The sequence below is a fragment of the Rhinolophus sinicus genome, chromosome 3 (genome assembly GCF_057876585.1).
Source record: "Rhinolophus sinicus isolate RSI-liver-muscle chromosome 3, RSI-T2T, whole genome shotgun sequence".
NCBI lineage: Eukaryota > Metazoa > Chordata > Mammalia > Chiroptera > Rhinolophidae > Rhinolophus > Rhinolophus sinicus.
In genome coordinates, this window is record NC_142503.1 from 28,766,031 (window position 1) to 28,792,491 (window position 26,461).

At 38.6% G+C, this 26,461-nt stretch overlaps 1 protein-coding gene across 1 annotated transcript in view; it reads left to right on the forward strand.

Annotated features, from left to right (window-relative positions):
- Positions 1–26,461, forward strand: part of NIM1K (NIM1 serine/threonine protein kinase) — a 62,179-nt gene that overhangs the window by 14,393 nt on the left and 21,325 nt on the right. The window contains exon 2 of the mRNA XM_074328960.2: positions 25,462–26,439. Coding sequence (XP_074185061.1) covers positions 26,148–26,439 — 292 coding nt within the window. The 5' untranslated portion in view covers positions 25,462–26,147. The remainder of the gene's footprint in view (positions 1–25,461; positions 26,440–26,461) is intronic.

Sequence of the window (26,461 nt, forward strand, 5' to 3'; positions counted from 1 at the left end):
ACCATGTCAACCACTTGACTTACATGGTGCCAGATTTTATTTTTTTCTAAGTCACCGTCTCTCTGGATTCAAAGCTTTAGAAAATCTCAGCTTTGGAGAGTTGGACTAGACCATCTCAGGTGGGGGGGTCAGTTTATTGTATCAGGGATGAGTCACTTTTACATACGTGGTCATCAGAGATAGGCCACATGCCCCAGATATTGGTGGAGAAAAATGCCTATTTTTAGCTCTTAAGCCAAGAAAATCTCGGTTGTAATTACAAATAGTCAAAATAGGCATAACAACAAAAGCACACACAGAAGTATACCAGGTAATATGTTCTAGAGCTCCTTGAATTCTCCATCTCCACCCCAGTTTCATTTTCCTCCTCCCTGTTAATAGTTGGGTGCTCATGCATCCAGAACTTCCCTGTACTACTTTGCAGATATCTTTCCTTATATATGCATAGGTCTCCACTTAAATGAATAGTGATTACTAGTATAAAATGTGCCTATTTCATAGACCTCATGGTTGTTCCCCTACACACCCCTTGTCTTTATAATTATATTTATAAATTCAAACTAAAGTAGTATGGGGCGGGGGAAGAGGCTGTGGGCTGAGAATCACAGCAGAAGCCTTCTTGATGCATACTTCGGAATCTTTGCGTGATCAGTCTGTGATCTTTTTGCAGTTTTATGTATTTAAATAATTTCTAGCCTCTAGAGCTCAAGCTTTGCTCGTCAACTGCCCTGTGAGATGAGAGATCCTCATTATCTACTTTCACTCGCTTCCTTGGGGAAATTTTTTCCAGCCAAAAGTATTGGGTCAATTAGTAAGCACCATGGAACAGCGCGTAATTCTCAGAACTGGCCCCGAAAGCCTCCAGGCTCCCTGGAGGGCAACACTTAAACTGCCTCTCCGACATTGTGTAATCACTTCTTCTTCAGTCAGCCCCAGATTGGTTCCGCTCTGGGGAAGAAAGCGACTCTAATTACATCTGCCTTTCTCTTGTCAGTCACAAAGGTCCTCCGAATAGACGCCAGTGCCCAGCAGTTCTTGGAGCAGCAAAGGCATAGCCAAACACAGGAAGACCGTTCCTCTTATTTAGAGAGCAGTTTATTTTGTTTTTCCCAGCCAGGTAGATCTTTGACTTCATAACTCATGTTCTTGAATGGATTTACATCATTATTTACTAGGCTCCCTTCAGATGGAAGGCCCAGTTTGGTTTTGACGTATTTTCTCTTCATGTAAAGTCTAGAATGACTGCTCATATCTACATTTTTTATGAATTCCTATCACCCCAGAGGTTATTCATCAAGATAAATATTTATTTGATTAAAAAGCAACTTGCTTTTTGATCCTGGTACACCTATAAGTATAAACCTATATAAAGAAATGTCAATACCCTTTGTTACCATTTTCTTTTCTAAGAGCATTTAAAATTGTAGAAATGCTATTTCTCATATGAACTAAATTGCTCTTTTCTGAAAACCTTAGGAATGATTTCCTGTAAGATGAGTTGAGGGAATGCCCTTTATGGAAATCAGGGAGTTTGTCTTAGCTGGTGCTAAGCCAGGCTCGTATGAATTTTGAATTGTTCCTGACAACAGAAGAAGGAAAAGCTGCAGCAGCTGAGACATTGGATATGGAGCTGTGGAAACAAAAGGGCTGCTTTTTTTCCCTCTGGGATGTGAGATTTAAATGTAAATGTGAATGGTGTCTTGAGATCAATGCATTTGATACCTTTCAGTAGTGCAATAAAGATATCAGAGATTGGGTAGAAAGATAGGAAATGTTGGCATTTAATCAAAGAAGGCTTTTTGGAGGAGGTGAGCAAAGTAGTTTGAGAACCATGGACAAGTCATGCAATCTCTCTGGGCCTTTGTCTCCTAATCCACAAAACGAAGAGGTGGGAGGAGAGGAGAACTGAAGTATCTCCTATTTCTAACATTCCACAATTGTGTAATTCTTTGTTCTAGCCATTTTGGACAGTTTGGGCAAAGGCCAATAGGTGAGATATAAATAAAAGTCTGAAAGTGGAGATAGCTGTTAAGAATGTGAGCTGGATGGAGGATGTGGACCTCTAGAGATGTGAATGGCAGAAAGGGAACATAAATGGTCTGGAATTAGAAGGTAATATTTAATCCAAAATCATGGTCAAGGTAGTAGGAAAAAGATTTGGAGGCAGCTGGCTGGGTAGTTTGCATTAAGTGAATATTTTCTAGTGTAACATTTTAATTCCTTTAATTATTTTAAATGCATTTTAACAGCTTTATTGAGATATCATTCAAATACCATACAAGTCACTCATTTAAAGTATACAATTCAATGGTTTTTAGTATATTCAGAATTGTGCATACATCACAATCAATTTTAGAATATTTTCATTATCCTAAAAAGAAATGCTGCTCTGCTTAGCCAGCATTCCCAACTGTGCTCCCACCCCCCAAACCCTAGGCAACCACTAATCAATGGCCTTTTTAAACTAGTTTCATTCACTTAGCATATTTTCAAGGTTTGTCCACGTTGTAGCGTATATCAGCACTTCATTTACTTTCATTAATGAGTAATATTCTATTGTATGTATATACATTTTATTTATCCATTCATCAGTTGATGGATATTTGAGTTGTTTCTACTTTTTAGCTATTATGAATTATGCTGCTATGAACATTTGTATATAAATTTTGTGTGGACATGTGTTTTCATTTCTCTTAGGTATATACCTGGGAGAGGAATCGCAGGGTTATGTGTTAACTATATTCAACTATTTTAAAAACTGACAGATTCTTTTTTCAAGTTGCCACACCATGTTACATTCCTACCAGCAGTGTATGAAGATTCCAGTTTCTCCACATCCTGGCTAACACTTATTATTATCTGTCTTTTTTATTCTAGCCAGTCTAGTGGGTATGAAGTGGTATTTCATTGTGGTTTTGCATTGCTGATGGCTAATGATGTTGAGCATCTTTGCACATGCTTATTGACCATTTGTATTTCTTCTTTGGAGAACTGTCTATTCAGATCCTTTGCCCATTTTTAAATTGAGTTCTTTATCTTTTTATTATGAGTTAAATATAGATTCTAGATAGAAGTCACTTATCAGATACATAATTTGCAAAAATGTTTTCCATTCTGTAGGTTGTCTTTTCACTTTCTTGAGGGTCTCTTTTGAAGCATAAACATTTTTAATTGGTGATGTCCAGTTTATTGTTTGTTGGTTGCTTGTACTTTGGGTGTCACATCTAAGAAATCATAGCCTAACCCAAAGTTGTGAAGATTTATGCCTATGTTTTCTTCTAAGAGCTTTATAGTTTTATCTTTTACATTTGGGACTCTGATGCATTTTGAGTTAACTTTTGTTTATGGCGTGAGGTAGGGGTCTGACTTCATTCTTCTGCATGTGGATAGCCCTTTAAGTATTTTTTAACTATATATTTTTTTTACTTATTTTCTGAGTGATTCCTCTAGGACTTAAAATATACATTTTAACTTATCAGAACCTCGTTTAGAGCTATACTAACTTAATTCCAGTGAGATCTAGAAACTTTACTCTTTCACAGCTCCATTTGCTCCTCCCATTTGTTGTGCTATTAGTATTATAATGATTACATCTCTGTAAGTTAAAAATACACATTGTTATAATTATTACTTTATATAATTTTATGTCTTTTAAAGAAGCTGAGAGAAGAAAAGATAGCAAGTATAGATAGACTTCGGTTATTATAAGGCCTGTGAGTGCAAAATGCTCTCTGCTTTGTTCATCATCATATCCTCTGCACCTAGAACAGTGTGTGTCACATAGTAGGTGCTTACTTAATATGTAAATAAATGAATAATGATCTCAAAACAGATAATAAGTGTACTCCCAGAGAGAGAATCCCAATAAGATATGGAGATGAATAATGAAAACATTAAAAGAATAAGGTTACGTGAGTTGTGGTGATGTTGGGGGAGAAGTAATAATCATAGTGAAAAGTAACAAGAGAGTGTCTTTCTCATAAATGTGTTATGTATGTGCCTAGCACAGTGATGTCATATAGTAGATGCTCAATAAATGTTGAATGAATGACTGAAGCATCCTATGGCCGGTGCAGACTTGGAGGATGAGGCAAGAGAGTTTCAGTCTTACAAGTCCCTGTGCTCCCCAAATGGATACAATCTCTGCCTCTTTTCAGTGTCTATGGCTCTACACTGATGCTTTTTCTAGGGTTCTTGCCTTATGTCCCACATTCTCAATGAACTATCAGCTCCCTTTGTGTGATCTGAGCAAGAATGGCCAATCACTGAGGGGTGAGAAGTACAAGCCTGTTGCTTAGGACTGAGCAGAGGGAAGACAGGATAAATGTATCATTAACTAAGTTGGTAGGGTAGAGGGTGGGCTGTGAGAAAAGGAAGGTAAAAACTATTGGTGACAGAGTGAGGCAACTGAGAGAAAACCTGTGGCAGTTGACATTTATGTATGCATCTATTCACCCACAACATTCACTGAAAGCCTGCTTTGAACTATGCTAAAGAGGCATATAACAAAGTGGTCAATTTTCCTTATGCCAAATAGTAAATCTTAGACATAAAAAATTACTTCATTGTTGTAAGAACATTCTGGAAATAACTATATAGCCCACTGTATTGGTTAATATACCTGAGACTGGAGCCTCTCTCCTTGGGGATGTTGCCTGACCTCCCTGTGCTCATTAAAGATCCCTTTTCTGTAAAATGGAGGTATTAGTACCTACCTCCCAGAATTCTTGTAAGGATTAAATGATTACTATACATAGAGCAACTAGAATAATACCTACGATGTAGTATGTACTATATAAGAGCTAGCTATTATTATTGATACAATAATTATTTACAAAGACTGGAATTGTTAGTTGAAATTATCCAGTACATTTCAATAAAATTTTACTTTCCATTTTCCATACTATCTAGCTACCTAGACATCTTCTCAGTAGCAGCCATTTATGTACACATGTATTTATTTTATAGATTGACCCATTAAGAAGCAACAACTCTCTTTTTATGTATGTTTCATTTTCTTAAATGATTACCATAGCAAAGTTTTCTACCTTTGAAAAACCAACTCCACTCCAGAGGTACTAGAACAGGAGTCCCCTGGATGGATAATTCTGAGGGCAGGAAAGCAGTTTCTTTTCTTTCAAATTAGGTTGATATGTATGAATGAATTCTTGCCTGAGATTTCAAAGCTGCAGCAGATCAATGGCCCCAAAGGTGATGTTTCTAATGTAAATGCATGAACCATTCCAAACACAAATTAAAGACTGTTCATAGTTGGTTTTATTGTATAAAAAAGCAGCATCATGAAAGATTCTTTTTGAGGACTTAAAGAAAATACAGTTTAGAAAGATACAGTAGAAAGGCTGAATGTTTTTTTCCATCACTGAATGCAAGAACCTGCCCCCCAATCAGTGTTACATAACGAACTCGAATTGTTTGGGCCCTTGAAGTACAGTTCTCCTTTACAATTAAGATTTGTCTTACTGTAGAACTGCAAGTCCCTTCCAGTCAATTTTCTTAGTAAAAACATAGAACGTACTTCAAACACTGAACTTGGGTACCTGCTGTTCTTATTTCAGCAGCAGATCACCTGGTTTAAGTCATGCATGCAGAGTGAGCGTCCAGGACATTGGGTCCTCAATAAACTCATCATGTGGAGAAGGCATTGATGACACATAACAGGTGTTGAATAAATGTTTGTTAAATGAATGATGGTGGCGATAGTGAAATAAAAATAAATTGATCATAAATAGGAGTCTCATCTAGAATTTTTATCCCGAATGATCCCAGACAAGTCGTTTAACTGGATCATCCCATGTCTAAGTTTGCATGTCTTTAAAAGAGAGTACATATCGATTGAAATATAACTGGTGGTTTTAGGAGTAAAATAGAACTATGTTAATTCAAAATAATTACACTGAAGACTCCCAATGCCCCATTCACCTGGTTACAGTAAGGAGCAGGGAAGCAATCTAAACACCAGGTTGTACAGTTGCTCAACCCAGTCTGACACTGGTCATCAGGAGAATGAGTACTCACTCTCACTTGGCCTGAGATTCTTTCCAGTGATTGATACTAACAGGTAAAACAAACATTAATAACACTATAGGTAGGCAGTTACACAATTATTTATCTTCACTGACTATCCAAAGTGAGAGGAATAAATAACACACATAAGTAGGATGATCACATTATATATCATCCAAATAAATATACTTTTGAGAGTAGAAAAGGAGCTAATAATATTAATTACATTGGGAAACACTTGGAGAGTCTCAGGCAAACTAGAATATACAGTCAGCTTGGGTCTATGCCATGCCCAGAAGTAGTCTCAAGTGTTCCAATTTAAGTTTAACCCTTTTTGCCCAACTAAATTTTTTCCTTTCCTGGCTTCATCCTTTTTAATAGAACTCCTTCCAACTCCTCTTATGATCTAGGTAAACCACTTGAAGCTTGACCTTCATTTTCTAGTTACAGCATCTACACGTATATTTTTCTCTTTATAAAATGATTAACATTACTGAGAAAATATAAATGAGGCATACCCCTTCTGCTCCATCTGGCAAAATTCTACCTGTGTTTTTAGCTAATTTACTTATATGAATGTTCTACAGTTACTCATTTCTTACTCTCTCATTCTCTACAGGTCCTAGTGACCTGTACACAGTTTCCTGAATTTGCTGACATAATACACTTTATTTCTGCTAAGGAAACTTTATACTTTTCCTTCCTACAAAACAATAGATATTCCCTCTAGTACCACCCACTCAACAGTCACAGGGTGTTGATATCTCAGCTGGTGGTACCCATTAGAATAGCTGTGTGTTGTAGTGGAAAAGAGCCAGGTCTTTTATATATTTATTCCACAAATATTTAATTGAGCAGTTATTGTGTGCCAGAAACTGTTTAAAGATATGGGTATATAGTCTAGTCTCTAGTTTGTTTATTGGTTTTCTTAATGGTATCTTTTGATACTCAGAAATTTTTAAATTCTGATTAAATCAAATGTCAATTTCTTTCCCCCCTTTTATGGTTTGTGCTTTTGTATCCAATCTAAAAAAACTTGACCTACTACAAGGTCCTGGAGATAGTCTCCTACGTATACTTCTAGAAACATTTTGGTTCTAGGTTTTATGTTTAAATCAATGATCCATCTCAAATTAACTTTGTGTATGGTGTTAGATAAAGGCTGAAGTTCAGCTTTTATTCACATAGGTATCCAGTTGATCTAGCACCATTTGTTAAAAAAAGACGTCCCTTAAGTTACCTCTAAGGAAGCTCTGCAGAGAATCAGTGAATCTTCTGAAGGCACAATTACAATCAGAGGAACATACTTCCCACCTGGCAAAGAACGCAAGGAAGGCGAGCAGAAAATTTACTTGGCAATTGAAAGTGCCGATGAACTGACTGTACAGGAAGCAAAGGCAGAAATCACCAGGCTCATAAAAGAAGAACTGATCTGGCTATAACATTCATACCAACCAACAAATAAAGGAAGCTACAAAGTCTTATAAAACATCTAGAAAAAAAACTTTTTACCTGTGCTCGTTGTGACACATGTAGCATTTGTTGTCTGCAGTTTACAATGTATTGTAAATTAAGATTTTTAAAATTCTGTCTTGCTGATTTTTAAAATACAAGATACCAGTATTTGCTGGAGAGTTTCTTTCAGTAAATACCCCCACAATTGTCAAACTATATTCAAAGCAGGCCTGTTTTCAGAGTATGATGTCCTTTAATGTGAAGCTTAAACATCAGCATTTAAAATATTTGGATAATATTCCAGAAGCTAAAAAATTTGAAATACTTGCACTTTCTATTAAAGGTAATAAAGTACACAAGTTGCTAAGAGGCTATCCACTTTATCTCATCCATTTGTATTGAAATTGTGATCATCTCTTCAGAAGGTAAAAATCTTTGTCTAATTTTGTGTCCCCCTTGAACTTAAATCTTACTTAATTCAGTGGAACAATGTGAACTGGATTTAAGAATGTTATAATAGAATTTCTACAAAATGGGGGGAAAAAAGAAAAGCCTTCCCTTTCCTAATTGAATTGGCGTGGTGCCTTGATGGAAAATCAATTGAGATTATGTCATAAAAATGGCCTCATTTTATGAGGCCAACATCACCCTGATACCGAAACCTGGTAAGGATAACACAAACAAGAAAATTACAGACCAATATCTTTGATAACTACAGATGCAAAAATCCTAAACAAAATTCTAGCAAATCAAATGCAACAATGCATCAAAAAGATGATACATCACGACCAAGTGGGGTTCATCCCAGGGGCACAAGGATGGTTCAACATATACAAATTGATCAACGTGATATACCACATAAACAAAAAAAAGGACAAAAATCATATGATTATATCAATAGATACAGAAAAAGCGTTTGACAAGATACAACATCCATTTATGATTAAAACACTTAATAAAATGGGTATAGAAGGAAAATAACTCAAATAATAAAGGCCATATATAACAAACCCTCAGCTATTATCATAATTAATGGTGAAAAACTGAAGCCCTTTGCTCTATGTTCAGGAACACGACAGGGCTATCACCTCCGCTTTTCAACATAGTATTGGAAGTCCTAGCCAGAGGAATCCAGCAAGAGAAATAAATACAAGGCATCCAAATTGGGAATGAAGAAGTTAAATTATCACTTTTTGCAGATGATATGATGCTATATTTAGAAAACTCTAAAGATTCCACCACAAAGCTATTAAAAACAATAAACAAATACAGTAAAGTTGCTGGCTACAAAATCAATGTACAAAAGTCCATTGCATTCCAATATACTAACAATGAAATCTCAGAAAAAGAAATTAAAAAAACAAACAAAACAATTTCTTTTGCAATTGTGGCAAAAAGAATAAAATACCTAGGAATAAACTTAACCAAGGATGTGAAAGACTTATATACTGAAAACTGTGAGACATTTCTAAAAGAAATTGAAGAAGACACAAAGAAATGGAGACATTCCATGTTCATGGATTGGAAGAATCAACATAGTTAAAATGGCTATATTACCCAAAGCAATATACAGATTTATTACAATCACCATCAAAATCCCAATGGCATTTTTTCAAGAACTAGAACAAAAAATCATCAGATTTCTAAGGAACCACAAAAGTCCCCGAACAGCCAAAGCAATCTAAGAAAAAAGAACAATGCTGGAGGTATCATACTCCCTGACTTCAGCTTGTACTACTGGGCAACAATAATCAAAACAGTATGGTATTGGCAGAAAAAGAGACACACAGACCAATGAAATAGAATTGACAACCCAGAAATAAATATGAACAGATAATTTTCAACAAAGAAGCTAAAAACATACAATGGAGAAAAGACAGCCTCTTCAATAAATGGTACTGGGAGAATTGGAAAGCCACGTGCAAAAGAATGAAACTAGACTGCTATCTGTCACCATGTACCCAAATTAACTCAAAATGAATCAAAGACCTAAACATAAGACCTGAAACAATAAACTGCAAAGCAGAAAACGTAGGTACTAAACTTATGGACCTTATGGGTTCAAAGAGCATTTTATGAATTTGACTCCAAAGGCAAGGGAAGTAAAAGCTAAAATAAATGAATGGGACTGCATCAAATTAAAAAGCTTCTGCATAGCAAAAGAAACCATTGACAAAATAAAGAGGCAACCAACTGAATGGGAGAAGATTTTTGCAAACAATGCTGCTGATAAGGGGCTAATATCTAAAATATATAAGGAACTCATACAACTCAACAACAAAAAAAACACACAATCCAATTAAAAAATGGGCAGAGGACCTGAAGAGACATTTCTCCAAGGAAGACATACAAATGGCCAATAGACATATGAGAAAATGTTCAACATCACTAATCATCAGAGAAATGTAAATAAAAACTACAATGAGATATCACCTCACACCAGTCAGAATGGCTATCATCAACGAGACAAATAATAAGTGTTGGAGAGGCTGTGGAGAAAAATGAACCCTCATACACTGTTGGCGTGAATGCAGACTGGTGCAGCCGTTATGGAAAGCAGTGCGGAGGTTCCTCAAAAAATTTGGAATTACCCTATGACCCAGCAATCCCTCTCCTGAGTATCTACCCCAAAAATCTGAAAACATTTTTCCGTAAAGATATATGTGCTCCAGTGTTCATTGCAGCTTTATTTACGGTGACCAAGACATGGAAACAACCAAAATGTCCTTCGATAGACGAATGGATAAAGAAGTTGTGGTATATATACACAATGGAATACTATTCAGCGGTAAGAAAATACAAAATAGTACCATTTGTGACAATGTGGATGGATCTTGAGATTATAATGCTAAGCGAAATAAGTCAGACAGAAAAAGTAGAGAACCATATGATTTCACTGATATGTGGTATATAAAACTGAAAACAACAAAATAATAAGACAAACAAATGAAGAAACAAAAACTCATAGACAAAGACAATAGTTTAGTGGTTACCAGAGGGTGAGGTGGTAGATGAGGGTAAAGGAGATCCAATATATGATGATGGAAAGAGAACTGCCTCTGGGTGGTGAACACAAAATGTGATATATAGATGATGTATTACAGAATTGTACACCTGAAATCTATGTAACTTTACTAACAATTGTCACTCCAATAAACTTTAATTTAAAAATAAATAAATAAATAAAATGGTAAAAGGTATCACTGGAAAAAAAAACCAAATCAATTGACCAGGAATGATCCAAGATGGCGGAGTAAACACTATGCCTGCATCCTTCCGTGAACAAATTAAAATTACAACTAAGTTATGGAACAATCAACCTGTAGAACCATCTGAAGTCTAGCTGAAGTCTAGTTTAGTTTTATAACTGAAAATATAAAGAAGAAGCCACATGAAGACGCAAAACGGGCTGGCCCCAAACCTCTGTAAGCTGGATGAAAATTAGGAGGGATATCTTGGCCACGGAGGTTCCCCTTGAGAGGCAAGGGACCCCAGCCTCACACCAGTCTCCCCAGCCAGGAGCACTAGTTCCAAGAAGAGGAGCTCCCAGAACATTTGGCTGTGAAAAACAGTGGGGATGCCAACCATCTGGGTGGGATGGAAGGCTGCAGGGAAACCCAGACATCCTCTTAAACAGCCTGTGCACAGATTCACTCTCTCGCAAGTACTCACCCTGGGCTCCGGTGAAGGGATGGTGACTTAGGCAGCATTGGAGACATATAGGGCAGGCTGAGGTGTGTGGCCTCAGGGAGTGGCCTGGAGGGCAGTCGGTACTTTCCCTGAGTGGGGTTGTTCTCTCAAGGAGACAGCAGGCAGGCGCCATCTTTTCTGTGTTGAGCCCGCCCCCTACGCTTACAGCCAGATCTGAATCTGATTGGCCTGGTGAGCTCCGAAGCTCCGCCCTGCTGACTCACTGAGACCCCGCCACACCCAACTCCCTACCACAGGGGGCTTTATTAGTGGATGAACCTTATTGGAGTCAGCAACCAGCAGCAGGCAGCAGTGGGCCTTGGTGTGTCCTGGCTTTTTGCAGAGCTACCCCAGGCCCGGTACAGGTGGCAGCTGTCCTCAGTTCACAGTGTAACCTCTTTCACATGCCTCCAGCTCCAACACAGGCAGCGACCAACTGAGGATCACTTTGTAGCTGCTACTAGGTTAGTCCCTAGCTGGTCACAGGCAGTGGGTGACCTGCACCAGAGCCCCTCCCAATCAGCTCCAAAACCAATATATTTGTAGGTTGGCTTCAGACCATTTCACTGCCCAATTAGTCCCACAAGTGGCACACCCAAAGGGCAGTATCAACAGGCACCAGACCCTGCTGGGGCGAATCCCATCTCATATGCTTCCCAGGAGAGCAGCCCGTAATCTGTGGACATGGCCAAATCCCACAGCCAATCAGCCTGAGGGGCAGTTTCACCCACTGATGTGCCAATAGCAATCCAGACTCAAATATAACAGGAGGGTACACACAACCCACACACTCCTGGAGCACCTGGAGCAGGTGACCAGAAAGACTGTGCCTGAACCCCACAGGGTACCTACTACATAAGGCCTCCTGCAAGAGACATAGCAGATCTACCTAAGACATAGAAAAAAAAAACCAGAGAGGAAGTCATAATTAGGAAACGAAGAAATACATCCCAAATGAAAGAATAGGAGGGCTGAATGGATAAGAAAATAAAACCCTTACATATGCTGCCTACAAGATTGAATCACTTCAGATTGAAAGACACATACAGACAGAAAGTAAAGGGATGGAAAGAGATATTTCATGAAAATGGAAATAAACAAACGAACAAACAAACAAAAACTGGGGTAGCAATGCTCATACCAGACAAAATGAACTTTAAAACAAAGACTATACCAAGAGACAAAGAAGGACTCAGTAATCTCACTTCTGGGTATTTATCTGAAGAAACCCAAAATGCTACTTAAAGGGGACATGTGCATCCATATGTTCATTGCAGCATTATTTACAATGGCCAAGGTGTGTAGGCAGCCTGGGTGTCTGTCAATGGAAGAATGGATAAAGAGGAGGTGGTACATAGTATATACAGTGAAATCTTGCTTGGCCAGGGATGGAATGGGTTCTTGCCATCTGCAGCAGCATGGATGGACCTGGAGGGTACTGTGCTGAATGGAGTATGTCAGACAGAGAAAGACAGATGCAATGTGATTTCACGTATATGTGGAATCTAAAGAACAAAATAAACAAACAAACAAAACAGAAACACACTCATAGATACAGAGAACATTTTGATGGCTGCGAGACGGGAAGGGGGTTCAGGGGGTAGGTGAAAAATGGGAAGGGATTAAGAAGTAGTACAAATTGGTTGTTACAAAGTAGTAATGGGGATGTAGGGTATAGCAATAATATTGTAATAACTATGTATGATGTCAGATAGGTACTAGATTTATCAGGGTGATAGATGGAAGGGTGAAGAAAGTGAAGGGATTAAGAAGTACAAATTGGTAGTTACAAAATAGTCAAGAGGATGTAAAGTAAAGCATAGAGAATATAGTCAACAATATTGTAAAAACTATGCATAGTGCCAGGTGGTTTCTAGACGAGTCAGGGGGATCACTTCTTAAATTATACAGTGCCTAACCACTATACTGTACATTGATATTAATACAAAATAATCGAATGTTAACTGTAATTGAAAAACTTAAAAAGGGGAGAAAAAGGTGAAGAGGAATAATAGGTTCAAATTCCAGGTATAAAACAAATAAGTCATGGGGATGTAATATATAGCATAGGGAATATTGTCAATAATACTGTGATAGCATAGCAAGGTGTCAGATGGCTGCTGGACTTATGGTGATAACTTCTTAAGGTATATAAATGTTAAACAACTATGGTGTACACCTGAAACTGATATAATATTCTATGTTAGCTATATATATATATATATATATATATATATATATATATATATATATATATATTTTTTTTTTTTTTTTTTAATTTAATTTTTTAAGTGTGTTTTTCCAGGACCCATCAGCTCCAAGTCAAGTAGTTGTTTCAATCTAGTTGTGGAGGATGCAACTCACAGTGGCCCATGTGGGGATCGAACCGGCAACCTTGTTGTTAAGAACAGCATGTTCTAACCCACTGAGCTAACTGGCCGCACTGTTAGCTATACTTTATAATAAAAGTCTTTCAGGGCTGGCCAGGTGGCTCAGGCGGTTGGAGCTCCATGCTCCTAACGCCAAAGCCTGCTGGTTCGATTCCCACATGGGCCAGTGGGCTCTCAACCACGAGGTTGCTGGTTCGACTCCTGGACTCCCACAAGGGATGGTGAGCAGCACCCCCTTCAACTAACAATGGCAACGACCTGGAGCTGAACTGCGCCCTCCACAACGACGATTGAAAGAACAACAACTTGACTTGGAAAAAATCCTGGAAGTACACACTTTCCCCTAATAAAGTCCTGTTCCCCTTCCCCAATAAAATCTTTAAAAAAAAAAAAAAAAAATCTTTCAAAAAAACAATTGACCACATATGTGTGGGTCTATTTCTGGACTCTATTTTGATCTATTGATCGATTGGTCTATCCTTACCCACTGTCTTGATTACTGTAGCTTGTAGGAATATAGTCTAAATAAGTCAAACATGATCACTATCTTTAAGAAACTAACAATCTGATGAGAGAGACAGCCTGATCACAATGCTAGCCACAGAGGTTGGAAGTGCAAAAGAGAGCTTCCACCTGGTTTATGGTGGGTGGATGAGTACAGAAGATTCCTGAAAGAGGTAATACCTAAAGTGATTCTTAAGGGATGAGCAGGAGTTTGCAGAAGTTAGAAGCAGGCCTGGGCCCTCAAGTAAGAGTGAGGAACCAGTGTGCCTGCAGTAGAGTGAGTAGGGGGCAGATTTGGAGGAGATGACATCATAGAAGAATGGGACAACATTGGGAGGAAACTTGAAGGCCGTTTTAAGGGTCTTGGCTTTTACTCTGAGTAATATTGGAAGCCATCAAAGGGATTTGAGTAGAGAAGTGACATGATATGACATCTTTTAGAAGGATCTCCCTGTGTGCTCTGTTTGAAACAGACCATGTTGGGAGCTGCCAGAAGGCAGGTAAGGACAGAAGCTCTGAGACCAGCTGTAGAAACTGTAGCTCTAATCTAATCAAAACCTGAGGGTGGCTTGGATTCAATGGCAATAATGGGAAGATTGTGATTTGGGTAATAATGGGATGAAGTGATTGTGTTCTGGATCTATTTTGAAGGTAGAGCCAATAGGATTTGCTGACAGATTGAACATGAGATTTACCAAGAAGTGAGAGGAACAAGTCTGGAGAAGAAAATCAGAAGCTAGCTTTTCCTACTTCAGAGTAAATATGAGAGATGACTACCCAAGAGTACAAGTAATTTCTCCTACAGAGGAACTAGGTGAAGGATGCGGGTAAAGACAGGTATCTTGTGAGTTGTGAAGCCCAACGTGAGCAGCAGTGTTCTGGGTGAAAGGGGAATGTAGGAGAACAGAGTTGATGTCCTGTGCATAGTCGCATGTGCACAAGGAGAGCTCATGTGGAGGCTTGACTCACACAAATAGAACAGAAAGTATGTGAAGTCAACGACTAGATTGTGAGATACAGGCCTCAGGTGCCACAGGGTAGTAGCAGTGTGCTCAGGAGTAGGCAAAGAAAGCTTCTAAAAGGAAATGGGAAAGGAGCCACCTTCACAGAATGGGGAATACTTCGAGAGGGAAAAGGGAAAAATTATGGGAAAAAGCAGGAGCCAGTCAGGACGGAGACATTCTAGCCTGGCTGGAAGTTGTTGGAAGGATTTTTTTAGAAATTGGTTCCTGGTACATATAAAACACTTGATAAAGAATAGCTAATAATACTTATTATATTGGGGGAATTAAATGAAGATAAAACTGTGTAAAACTCAGGTCCTGAGTCCAGTGCCTCCCTTATGTCAACATCTACGATGCCCTTTGCCCTTTCCTGGGTTGTCTTCTAATACTTCTACTAGAAAACCTTAACATCTGGCTTTCTAAATTGTTTGTGAGGAGGAAAAGGAACTGGGTTATAATATTTCAGCATGTCCATTGTTCATAATCTCGTTCATGTGAACACTGCAAAGGTCCAGGAGGGGGCAATGTGACATTTGAACTTCAGGAGGGTTCCCCTCCCTCCCCACTATGAATGTTCTGGAATCTACCCTCTATTGTTAAAACAGAGAATCTCAGAAAGATCTTGAAACATCATGGGGTCCAACACTCTCACTTGCCCTTAAAAACACTGAAGCCCAGAGAGGGGAAGGGACTTGCTTAAGGCCACACAGGCATTTGGTGGAAAACACAAAACCCTAACCTCATTCTGACCCTGAATCAGTGCTTATTCCATGCCTCCATTGGGTTGTTTGATTTGGGACAATATCCCTCAGAAGCAGAGTTTCTCAGACTTGTGTCATGTACCTATAACTTCTAAAGGAATAAAATTGTCACAACTTTCTGGATGGATGGGACTTAAATTACTTTATTATAGACAAATAAAAATAAAAATTCTACATTAAAAGATACTGAAAAATGTTCAAATATAAAACTCCATTTAAATTCTTTTTCCTTATAGCTTGTATATAACTATAAAGCAAAACAAATTTTACCAAGTTAAATACACACAAAACTTCAAACCAATGAAATTTAGGTTAACAGTATTACTTGAAAACTGTGAGCTTCCATAGTTTTTAAAAGCTCCCTGATTTTGATGCAGGTCAAGGCTGAGAACCACTGTTATAGAGGAAAGAACAGATGCAGGGGTGGAATGGTGGGGTGGTAACTAATAGCCTCGACCCTACATACCCCTTTTCACTACTCCCAGCTGAACTACCCTTCTCTCCTCTCTGCCCCCACCAAGTTGTCATCCGTGAGTTCAGTCTGTGTTCTTCCAGAACTTTTTCTATGAATATACAAATAAACATATATATACATATGCATGTGTCCCAACACTCAATAGTAACTCCAGAATTTCTATATGGGTGGGTCTTGGAGTGGTACTATTACTGGAAATGCATGAGCTTCTATGTTTGCTTGCATGGCACTTTACATTATTTAAGAAAATGTGAATTACCTATATCAAAGAATGGGGAGATCTGAGGGAGAATTGAGGTTGGGGGAGAGTTAAAGCCTTCCTAAGCCACCTCTTGGTTCAGTCCTTACAAGCATCATGTATTAAATCATTTATCTTTTGCCGGTAGTTTGAAATCACATACCATGTTTTCCCAGAAATAGGACCTAGCCAGACCCTCAGCTCTAATACGTCTTTTGGAGCAAAAATTAATATAAGACCTGGTCTTATTTTACTATAACATAAGACCTGGTATAATATAATAATAATAATAATAATATAACATAATATAATATAATATATACTGGGTCATATATTAATTTTTGCTCCAAAAGATGCATTAGAGCTGAGGGTCCGACTAGGTCTTATGTTTTGGGAAACAGGGTATTAAATGTCTATGAAGATCTTTAAAAAAATAAATCTCTATTCTGTTAGTTTAGATTACTACTGCATACTGACACTAGTCACTTTTTTATATTTAATAACATCCCTCCTGTCCCCTGCCACCACTACCCCTCACCTCCATTGCTGGGTAAATATTGAAGAATTTTCAGATGTGTTGCTTATACTGTGTGAGAGGATGACTTATGAGGTATGGGAGGCTCTTATTAAAGGTTTCCAGTTCCACTTGAACTTCTTATGATAGTAGAAGTAAGAACTTTGGTTCTGCAGCACTTTTCCTCTCCACGACCATGGCCCTCCAGCCTCCTGCCATGACAGGCTTTCTTTAGTTCTGCTCAAATAGAAAAGAATGTTTTTCTAACACTCCCTACAGCCATTACTTGAGTGTTCTCTGCTTCTTAGTGAACACACATTAAAGATGAAGAAAGTTATAAGGCAGCAGAAGAGCAGTTTCTGCTCTGACTTGCAAATATTTTTAATCTCCTAAAAATAAACCATGAACTGCAAATAAGCAGGAGTGTCCTGCACTGTTTCCTAAATTAGTTATTTCTGAGGAGATGAAGAATATATTTTGTTTTTCTGCTCAGGGCCATCTGCTTGTGATTCAATCCATGATTCCATCCTGTATCTTAGTGCCATTCCTTATTTGTCTGGAGGCTTGCATACTCCCTCAGAGAAACTGGGAACATTTGTTTTTGGAAGTGAGTTATAAATGAGATTAAAATCTTTGTGAGGAAGGGCCTGAGCTTCTAACATGTTTCAATTGGAACATGACTCCATTCTCATCCTCAGGTGTTTGAAATTCCTGGTTTCATGTGTTATAAAGTTGACTTAAACACACAGTTTCCATCCTCATGGAGCTAATAGTCAAGACATCAAGGGCAACTTTTTATTTATTTATAAATTTTATTTTTTAATTATAGCTGAGACACAAGGTCGTATTTGTTTCAGGTGTGTAACATAGTGATTAGACATTAAGTACCTTACAAAGTGATCACCATGATAAGTCTAGCGATCATCTGTCACCATATATAGTTATTCCAGTATTGTTGACTATATTCCCTATGCTGTACTACATTCCCTGTGACTTCTATGACTGGCAGTTTGTACCTCTTATTCCCCTTCACCTTTTTCACCCATTCTCCCACCCCCTCCCATCTGGCAAGCATCAGTTTGTTCTCTGTATCTATGAGTCTGTTTCTGTTTTGATTTCACTTATATGTCAAATCTAAAAAAACAAAACAAATAAAATGAAACAAAACAAGGACAGCTTTCTTAACTTTAGTTGGCCTTAGTTTTGTTTTTGTTTTTTGTTTTAATCTGCAAAAAGGGAATGATAATACCCCACCTCACAGGCTGTCCATTCATTCATTCATCCATCCATCCATCCATCCATCCATCCGTCCATACATCTATCCATCAGGCACTGTTGCCTGTTGTAAAATATCTAAAATTTTAAAATAGCAAATATTATATTTTTGACCTAGTAAATTTTAATAATCATCTTTAATTCTATTATATAGCAGTTACTTCATTATGCCCAATTTTCTTCACATTATAAATACATAAAATACTAATTTCTACAGGCTCATTGAAACAAAAACATTAAACTATGGCAGTTGAGTCTCTTAAACATTTCTGCTTTTAATGCTAAATCTTCCTAAGGTTAAAAGATATTTAATCACTAAGAAATTACTGTGTCATACTAGACCTCACTGAGGTGGGCAGCTTCCACCCAGTTGTTTACATTTATGAATTAAACTCAACCAATCTGTTTTGTTTCATTCTATACTGAATTGTTTTCATACTCTTCCTCTTGGGACCCAAATTCTTACCGATATTTAATTGACAATTAATTGAATATTTTATAGCTTTTGTCTAACTTTGAGGTCAGAGTTGTAAGAAAAATGAGTTACAAAAAGGTATTCTTTGAGAATGAATTAGGTGTTTAAATATACTCACAGAACACTGAAACAAACAAACGAAAAAGAGGTCTTGTTTGTTTATTTGTGTATGTGTTTTAAATACCACAAGACTGTAAGGTACTAATGCAAATATCTAAGAGTGGTGTGCTACGCACCATTCCCGGATGTAGTTGACTATGGACCTATGGACTGCCCTTCTGTTTGTTTCTGATGATGTTCCTATAAAGCCTAGAGCAGAGTCTGCAATTTGACAACCAGAATGCCAAATCTGGCCTCATGCTTCAGTTTCACTTGGCCATACAATGCTTTAAAAACATTTAATCCACCGTTTAAAAATTGGGAGTGTTTATCAAAAATTTCTTGATTTCCTGTTGCTTTTAAAGAATTAAAAGGCCTGGCAAAAGTAAGCCTGCATTCCAGCATGGCCACCCTGGCTGAAGCTGGGCGTGAACTGCTTCAGCCGCTGTACTAAGCCCCAGAGAACACCTGCCTGGCCCTGGTAGGCATTTGAGTCTGTGACCTTGATGGTCCAGGATACCTCAAGATTGGTAGAACGCTGTGTGGGAAGAGCTGATGTCAGCCCAGCAGACTGGCTGGACTGGCTCTGGATGGCAAACAAAATGAGGGACATCTGGGCAGAGTGGCCAAGAGGTCAAGAGGGGTGTCAAGGAGCACTATTGTGTTCATCACCAGGGCACAACCTGTTCACACTGATTTTCCATTTGTTTCAAATTTCCTAGCTGCCCCGCCCCCACCCATGGGGATCTTGACGTGTGTTGAAAAACAAAGAGCTAAGGTGAAAAGCTAAGATGATGCAAATAAATTTTAAATGTTAAAATAGATTTTCAAATGAATTATGTTTGCTAATAATTCTCCTTGAGCGTGCACCATGCTTGAGAAGGATTACATGGGGTTTGGCTGGCATTGCATTCTCTTGCCACACATAGAGATAACCCAGGTTTTCCTCTAAGCAAACCAGTACCTGGCCTTGCCAACCAAGGAAGAAGTTGCCTGAGAGCATTGCCCAGAAGTTTTGTAATTTAAACTCAGACAAAGAGAACAAAGACAAGATGGTTTTCTTTGATGTTATTTTCACAGTGGGTTGTAAGTGAAGAAAATAAATCACCAAGTAAGCTCTGTTTTCTTTAATCTTATTTAATGCATTGCTATGCAGCAACAGTAAGCTAATAATTAAGGAACATTCTGGCTCCTCCAGAGGTTTTGATCTACAATGACGGGACTCCATAGTTTTGGCTGGTTGGGTTCCTAAGCTTTCATTAATGTCCATAAACGTTGGTCAAAGTCAAAAGGGCAAAAGGTAAAATAAAAACAAACCCCATTTGCATCTAAGGAAAGGGAATTTCATCAGCAATTAGGTATGTTCTAATTTCCATTACTTGCTTATTTTTCATCATGATATAGCTAGAAAGTAATCAAAATTTAAATTATTTATCTGTAATCAGAAATTCTATTTCCAGACATCTAAGAAAAGTCTTTAGGAAAAAAAATACATTCTGCAAAATAAAAATGAGTATTGATGCATCCAAACAGGATTTCTCTTTCCTGTTAAGATTTTTTTCATCTATTTTATTCTATTAGAATATGTGAGAACCCAGAGTTTTTCCTCATTCATTACTGTTCTTGAAATTTCTGAGATTTGTTGGCAATTCATGTACAATCAAAACTATGGCCACTGTGAGCAGCACCCTCCTTAAAACAAAACAAAACAAAGCAAAATATGCCTTACTTATTGAGAGTGCAATAGTATGCCTCTGGAAATTTCTGAATTGATTATCTGGTTTTCTTGTCTTTTTTCCTCTATCCTTTATGTCTTCTAGATTTTTAATTTTTTAATTTTTTTTTTTTACAATTTTTAAATTGAATTGTTTAATTTCAATCTCTAGGAAAGCTCTTTCTGGTGTTCTCTCTCTCTCTCTCTCTCTCTCAAATTTTGTTCTGATTTTATGGATGCCATATCTTATCTTTGTCTTCTGCTTCCTGCATTTCTCCATTTCCTTTGAATTCCTTTTGTTATTGTTTTCATTGGCTATGGTTTCTTTCTTGCATTTTGGAGCCTTTGCTCAGGTATCTAGTGTTTCTTGACTGGACATTCATTCTAAATGGAAGGCACTAAATTCTGATTGGAAACTCTTTGTGTGTGAGTGAACCTGGCATCCAGAGGATTGTACAGTAAGTGCTCAGGTGGTTTTTGTGTTAGAGAACTTCCAAATATTGGTTTCTTGTCTTTTCTCTTTAGATATGTAGTTTATGCAAAAGAAGAATCCCCTGCCTGGAAGATTACATGCTTGTTTCTCTCCATTGTGGAAACTCAGAATGTTGGGGTGCAGGGAAATGAAGGGAAGGGGGACCCCATAATCCAGAGTCTGACCGAATCGCCCGTCCTGTGCCTTGTGTTCCTGAGTTGGACTGGGAGTGGGTAGAGCGAGGAACAACCTGGCTTTGAGGAGGGAAAGGTGTGGAGGTCTTTCTGCTCCACATCCATGTGTATGGTCTGCTTCATTCCTCCAAAGTTTGAGGTACTTGGCCTCTTATGGTTTGAAGTCTGTTGAGCATTCAGAAAGGTGAATCTCATTGGCAGACCCAAGAAGGAATTAGGTTGTAGCTTTCTTCACTGTTTTTGCCATGTCACTCACCACTCCTCAATCTGCTTTCCATCTTCCCCCAAATGTGTTGACGTCTTGCATCTGCTGCTGTCTCCTCTCTTACTCTCTTTGTCCTTGTGGATTTATACCTTCTTCCCTCCTATTCCTATGGTGGGTTTTGGGGAGGAAGTAGACATAAATTAAAGTACAAAATTCTCTGTATTTAACCAGAGTTCCTAATTATCATTTGATTTTAAAAGCAATCCATTAGATATTAGAGAATCGGGGGTGGTCATTTCCCTATATAACCCAAAGTAAAGCAAACTCTCTACACCAATTACATAAGATGCAACATATTATATGTGTTTGTTTTCTCTTTTAAGGTAAATATGAGCACGTGAGGAAAAATGTAAATCATGTAAAAGAGTAAATAGTGAAAAGTACACCTTTTACTCCAATTCCTCGTCCAACAATTCTCCCCTCTCTCCCTAGATGCAATAACTAGTGCCAGTTTCTGAGGTATATCCTCCTCTTTCTTAACACTTCTGATGTCACATTATATACATGTCTGGCCTCTTAACAGTATATCTTGGCTATTGTAACTCATTCTTTTTTCACAAGTGCATAGTAATCCATTGTATACAGTACTTTAACTGGTTCCCTACTAATGGGTATTTAAACAATTTCTAGGTTTTTTACTACAAAACAATGCAGCAGTGAATACCTATCTATCCATATGTATATTAGAAATAGGTATATCTTTGTGCATGTGTGCATAAAATAAATTCTAGGAGTGAAATTGTTGAGGCAAAGGATATGTACATCTGTGCTTTAATAGCTGTTATAGCCAAATGGCCCTCCAAGGAGTTGTATCAATTTGTACTCTCAGTAACAATGAAGGAGAGTTCCTGTCCTTCCAAACACATTATGACCAATGTATTATCAATTTTTTGTATTAATTAATTTCCACATTTATTTGTAAAAAAAATCTAATTTCAGTGTAGTTTTTATGTATATATTTTTTTGGTTGTAAGTGATATTGAGTATCTTTTTACAAATTTAGTATAGAGCCATTTGTATTTTCTGTAAAATGCCTGCTCATATATTTTTTTAATCAGTTTTCTTTTGGGATATTGGTGCTTTTCTTATCAATTTGAGAAAATTCTTTATTTAGGAAATTATCCTTTTATCTATCATATATATTGGAAAGCTTTCCCTACCAGTTTATCATTGAATTTATGTTTATGATACTTTTGGCAAACAGAAAATGATTATTTTACCTAGTCAGATTTAATGTTTTCTTTTATGGCCTTCTTGGAGATCATAAACATTTTCTGATTTTTTCCTTGTATTTTGTGGTTTCATTTATTTTGCATTTACTTAGGTGATCTATTTGGAATTTATTTTGGAATAGGTGTGAGGCAGGGGTTCAATTTTTCTTCCCAGCTGGCTTGCTAGCTGATCTAACAAGTTGCAATTCTTTCTCAATACAAACTCACAGCAACATTGTAAATTATAAATCAAAATTCTTTATGTGATCTAAACAAAAGATTTGTTTATCTTGGCCATTAAGGCAAGACAATTGGTTTCAAAACCATTGTGCAAGAAATTTAATTTGTGGGTGTCGGGTATACAATCCAAGATAGAGCCTGACCACACTTGGCCGCTACATCGACTTCTCCCTGTAGGTTGACTTGGGAGGGGGAGACGAGGAATTCCTGGAGGCACCTAAAGTTAATCAGAATAGCAAGTGTGAAACCCAATTGTAAATTGCATGCCTGAATGGAATTCAAGATACAGGGCCCACATCAGGAGAGTCGGGGAACCAAGAAAGCAGAGAAAAAGTCCTGGCCAAGCATTGCGCAGGGAGTCAGAGAGCAGGTTCCAGGAGATGTGAGACCTGGGACAGCTGATCTTTTGGAAAGGGCAAAGTTGGGGAAACTTTGCATTCCTGTCCTTTGCAAGCAGTGCTGTAGCAATTCTCAGTCTGATGGTAGAATTCTGGCTAAGCTTTTACCTGCACTGGAGGGTAGGGCCAGGAATCCGACAGCCACTAGAAGGTAGCCCAGGCCTTAGGGAAAGGTGAACTGAAATAAGCTTTCTGAAATCATTCAAGTAAATAGTAGGATAGTGTTATTAGTTTATAATATATTCACCTCTACTATATCATACCTAAATGTAACAATCAGTAACTTGGTAAGTTGATTCATTCCTTCTTTATTAAACGTTTATCAAATGAGTGCCAGGCACTGTGCTGAATTCTGGGAGATAGAAGAATAAGGTGCAGTTTCCTGCCCTCTAGGGGCTTATCTAGTTGGGGTGTAAGGAGGTCAGCGACACAGACAGCGTAGTGGTGAGATGCTCTGGGAGAAGCACGCCTGGGTCCTATGAAAGGCCAGGAAGGACCCAGAGCCAAGAAGTCCTTCACAGAGCTGCTAGAACATGAGGTGCGCAAGCACTGTGTCCTGTCCAGAGTCCTTACTCTCTTTGCATAGGTTAAGCTAAAGTTTCTTTCAGAATTACAATTCATGCAACCCCACTTCATATCTGTGTGTTCTGTTTCTGCCAGGGATCTGAGGATGTCTAGTGCCAGAGAGCTTCTTAATATGAGGTTCAGGGATGGGTTTCAGAGGGTCTGTGAACCCCTTAAAATTGGGCACGAATTGTGTGTGTGTGCTTTTTTTCCTGGGGATAGGGTCATAGATTTCCATAGAATCTCAAAGGAGCCCATGACCCCAGAAAGCTTAACAACCAGACTTAGATTTTCCTCAACCTAATTAAGGATCTTTCCTATTAAGAGCATGTTTTAAAACATCCTAATCAGACTCTAACTTAGAGATGTGTGTGGTTACTAATATCCAGCCCCTTTAAACCTCTATCCTTTATCCTTCTTCCAGCTTCCTCTTCCCCTCCGCAGAAACAGGAATGGTGCTGGGGAGCAGTCTCCTCTCTCCTGTCCTCACGTACCTTTATTAGGGAACCCCCTACTTAACCACAGTAACAATATAAGCAGCCCTATACTTAACTGCAATCATGTGATATCATCAAACAGAATTGGAAATTCACATCTCTCATGTTTTCACTCAGGTTTTTGGTTCAGAGTGCTGAAATCCAAAAATCAAGTTCAAAATACATTTAGTGAATGTTTTCTTTATGTAGGACACTGTGCGCCATGACAGGACGGGGGAAGGGCATATAGATCAGTTAAACTCAGTTCCCACCTTCACGGAGATGAGACATTTTGGAAAATACATCAAGTGCTGTGGGGATGCAGAAAGGAAGTGATTATTTCTTACTAGAGGGTGCAGAAAAAAAGGTCGGGAAGACATTCTAGCTTGGCAGCATTTCTTATCACTGAGGATGCCATAGACTTTTACCCTTGGTAACATTACCCTCTGCTTCTGCACCTTCAAAATGAGCTGTTGGGCCCGGAAGCTGACACCTGATCAGAAATACCCAGAAAATAATCCTAGGAGAGAAATTAGCCTTTGTCATAGAATGACAGAAATAGCAGGAACAACCAGGAAGTATAGGAAAAGTTGTAGGAGAACATAGAGTACAAAGGAAATATAACACACTGTTATTTGACTCAACGTAAGATCTTTTGAAAACTGATATTAATAGAAGATCTTTATCATCATTACTATATTATAATTCTTAAAGTCTCGCTTTAAAGCCACCCAAAGCAATCCAATGCATATTTTCCTAAATGTCAGGAAATAGAAAAATTGTTTTGCTAGAAATATTTACAGGCTGTGAGGGCTTTTCCAACATGTAGCTCGAGGAGTGTGTGAACTATCACGTTTTCCTTACTAAGTCATATACATTCAAGCATTTACTACTGTATGAGTCATAACTGAAATTTAAATAGTACTTTTTAGATTAATGCTTACAATGCATTTCCACATCCATCATAAAACTTGGACAGCGCATTAGCATGGGCTAATACATTTTCTTACTCTCCTTTCTTAGGAGGAACCAGCACCTGCCAAAGTTTTGAGACAGCTCACGGCTTAGAGGAAGGCTCATCTAAATAAAGGCCGGCTAAAGTGACACTGCAGGGGTTTAATCCTTCTCTGGCTGCCCGTGTGACCAGAAGGCTGATTTGCAGGTTTCTTCTTTTCTGAGGTCTAGATTATTAGGTCTCCAGAGCCCGGAGACTTGCCAGCAAGAGAAATGCAAAATGAAGATCAGAGATAAGCGCCAGCAGCAGGGCCCTGCGGGGCCCTGCAAGGCTTTTACACAGGAGAGTGAGAGATTCTCTGGCCTTCTAAGAAAATAGCAAACTGGAGCTTTTGTCCTGGGATACAGGCACCTACCACAGAACATCAGACTGCACTGCTGTCCAAAAACTTCCAGGGAAGTGACTATGGTAACTGGATAGGAGCCTGATTGCACAGTTAGAGCTGGGAAGTTCAACCTGAAAGAAGAAGGAATGAAATGTCACGCGTGAGGCAGGCAGCGTTGGGTTGGGCTGTGTAGGCTCTGCCGGCCCATTTGTCTCTGCTCTCCTCTGACGTGCGCAGGCCAGTCTCATGGACCCGGCTCCCTGGCAGTCCTGACCTCCATCTCCCAGCCACTGGGCTCTTGCATGCCTCACCAACCTGCCTTTGATCGGTGCCTCTTGACTGAGATGGAGACGTGAGCCTGCAGTGAGGATGACGGCAGTGTATGTGAATGGAGGTGGTCTGGTGCACCCCCACTATGCCAGGTGGGATCGCCGGGACAGCGTGGAAAGTGGCTGTCAGACGGAGTGCGACAAGGAGGAGGAGGAGGGACAGGCTCGCCAGCTGACACCCTTCGAGAAGCTGACACAGGACATGTCCCAAGATGAGAAGGTGGTGAGAGAGATCACGCTGGGGAAACGGATCGGCTTCTACCGAATCCGAGGGGAAATTGGAAGCGGAAACTTCTCCCAAGTCAAGCTTGGGATTCACTCCCTAACCAAAGGTAGGATATGACCTCTCAAGGA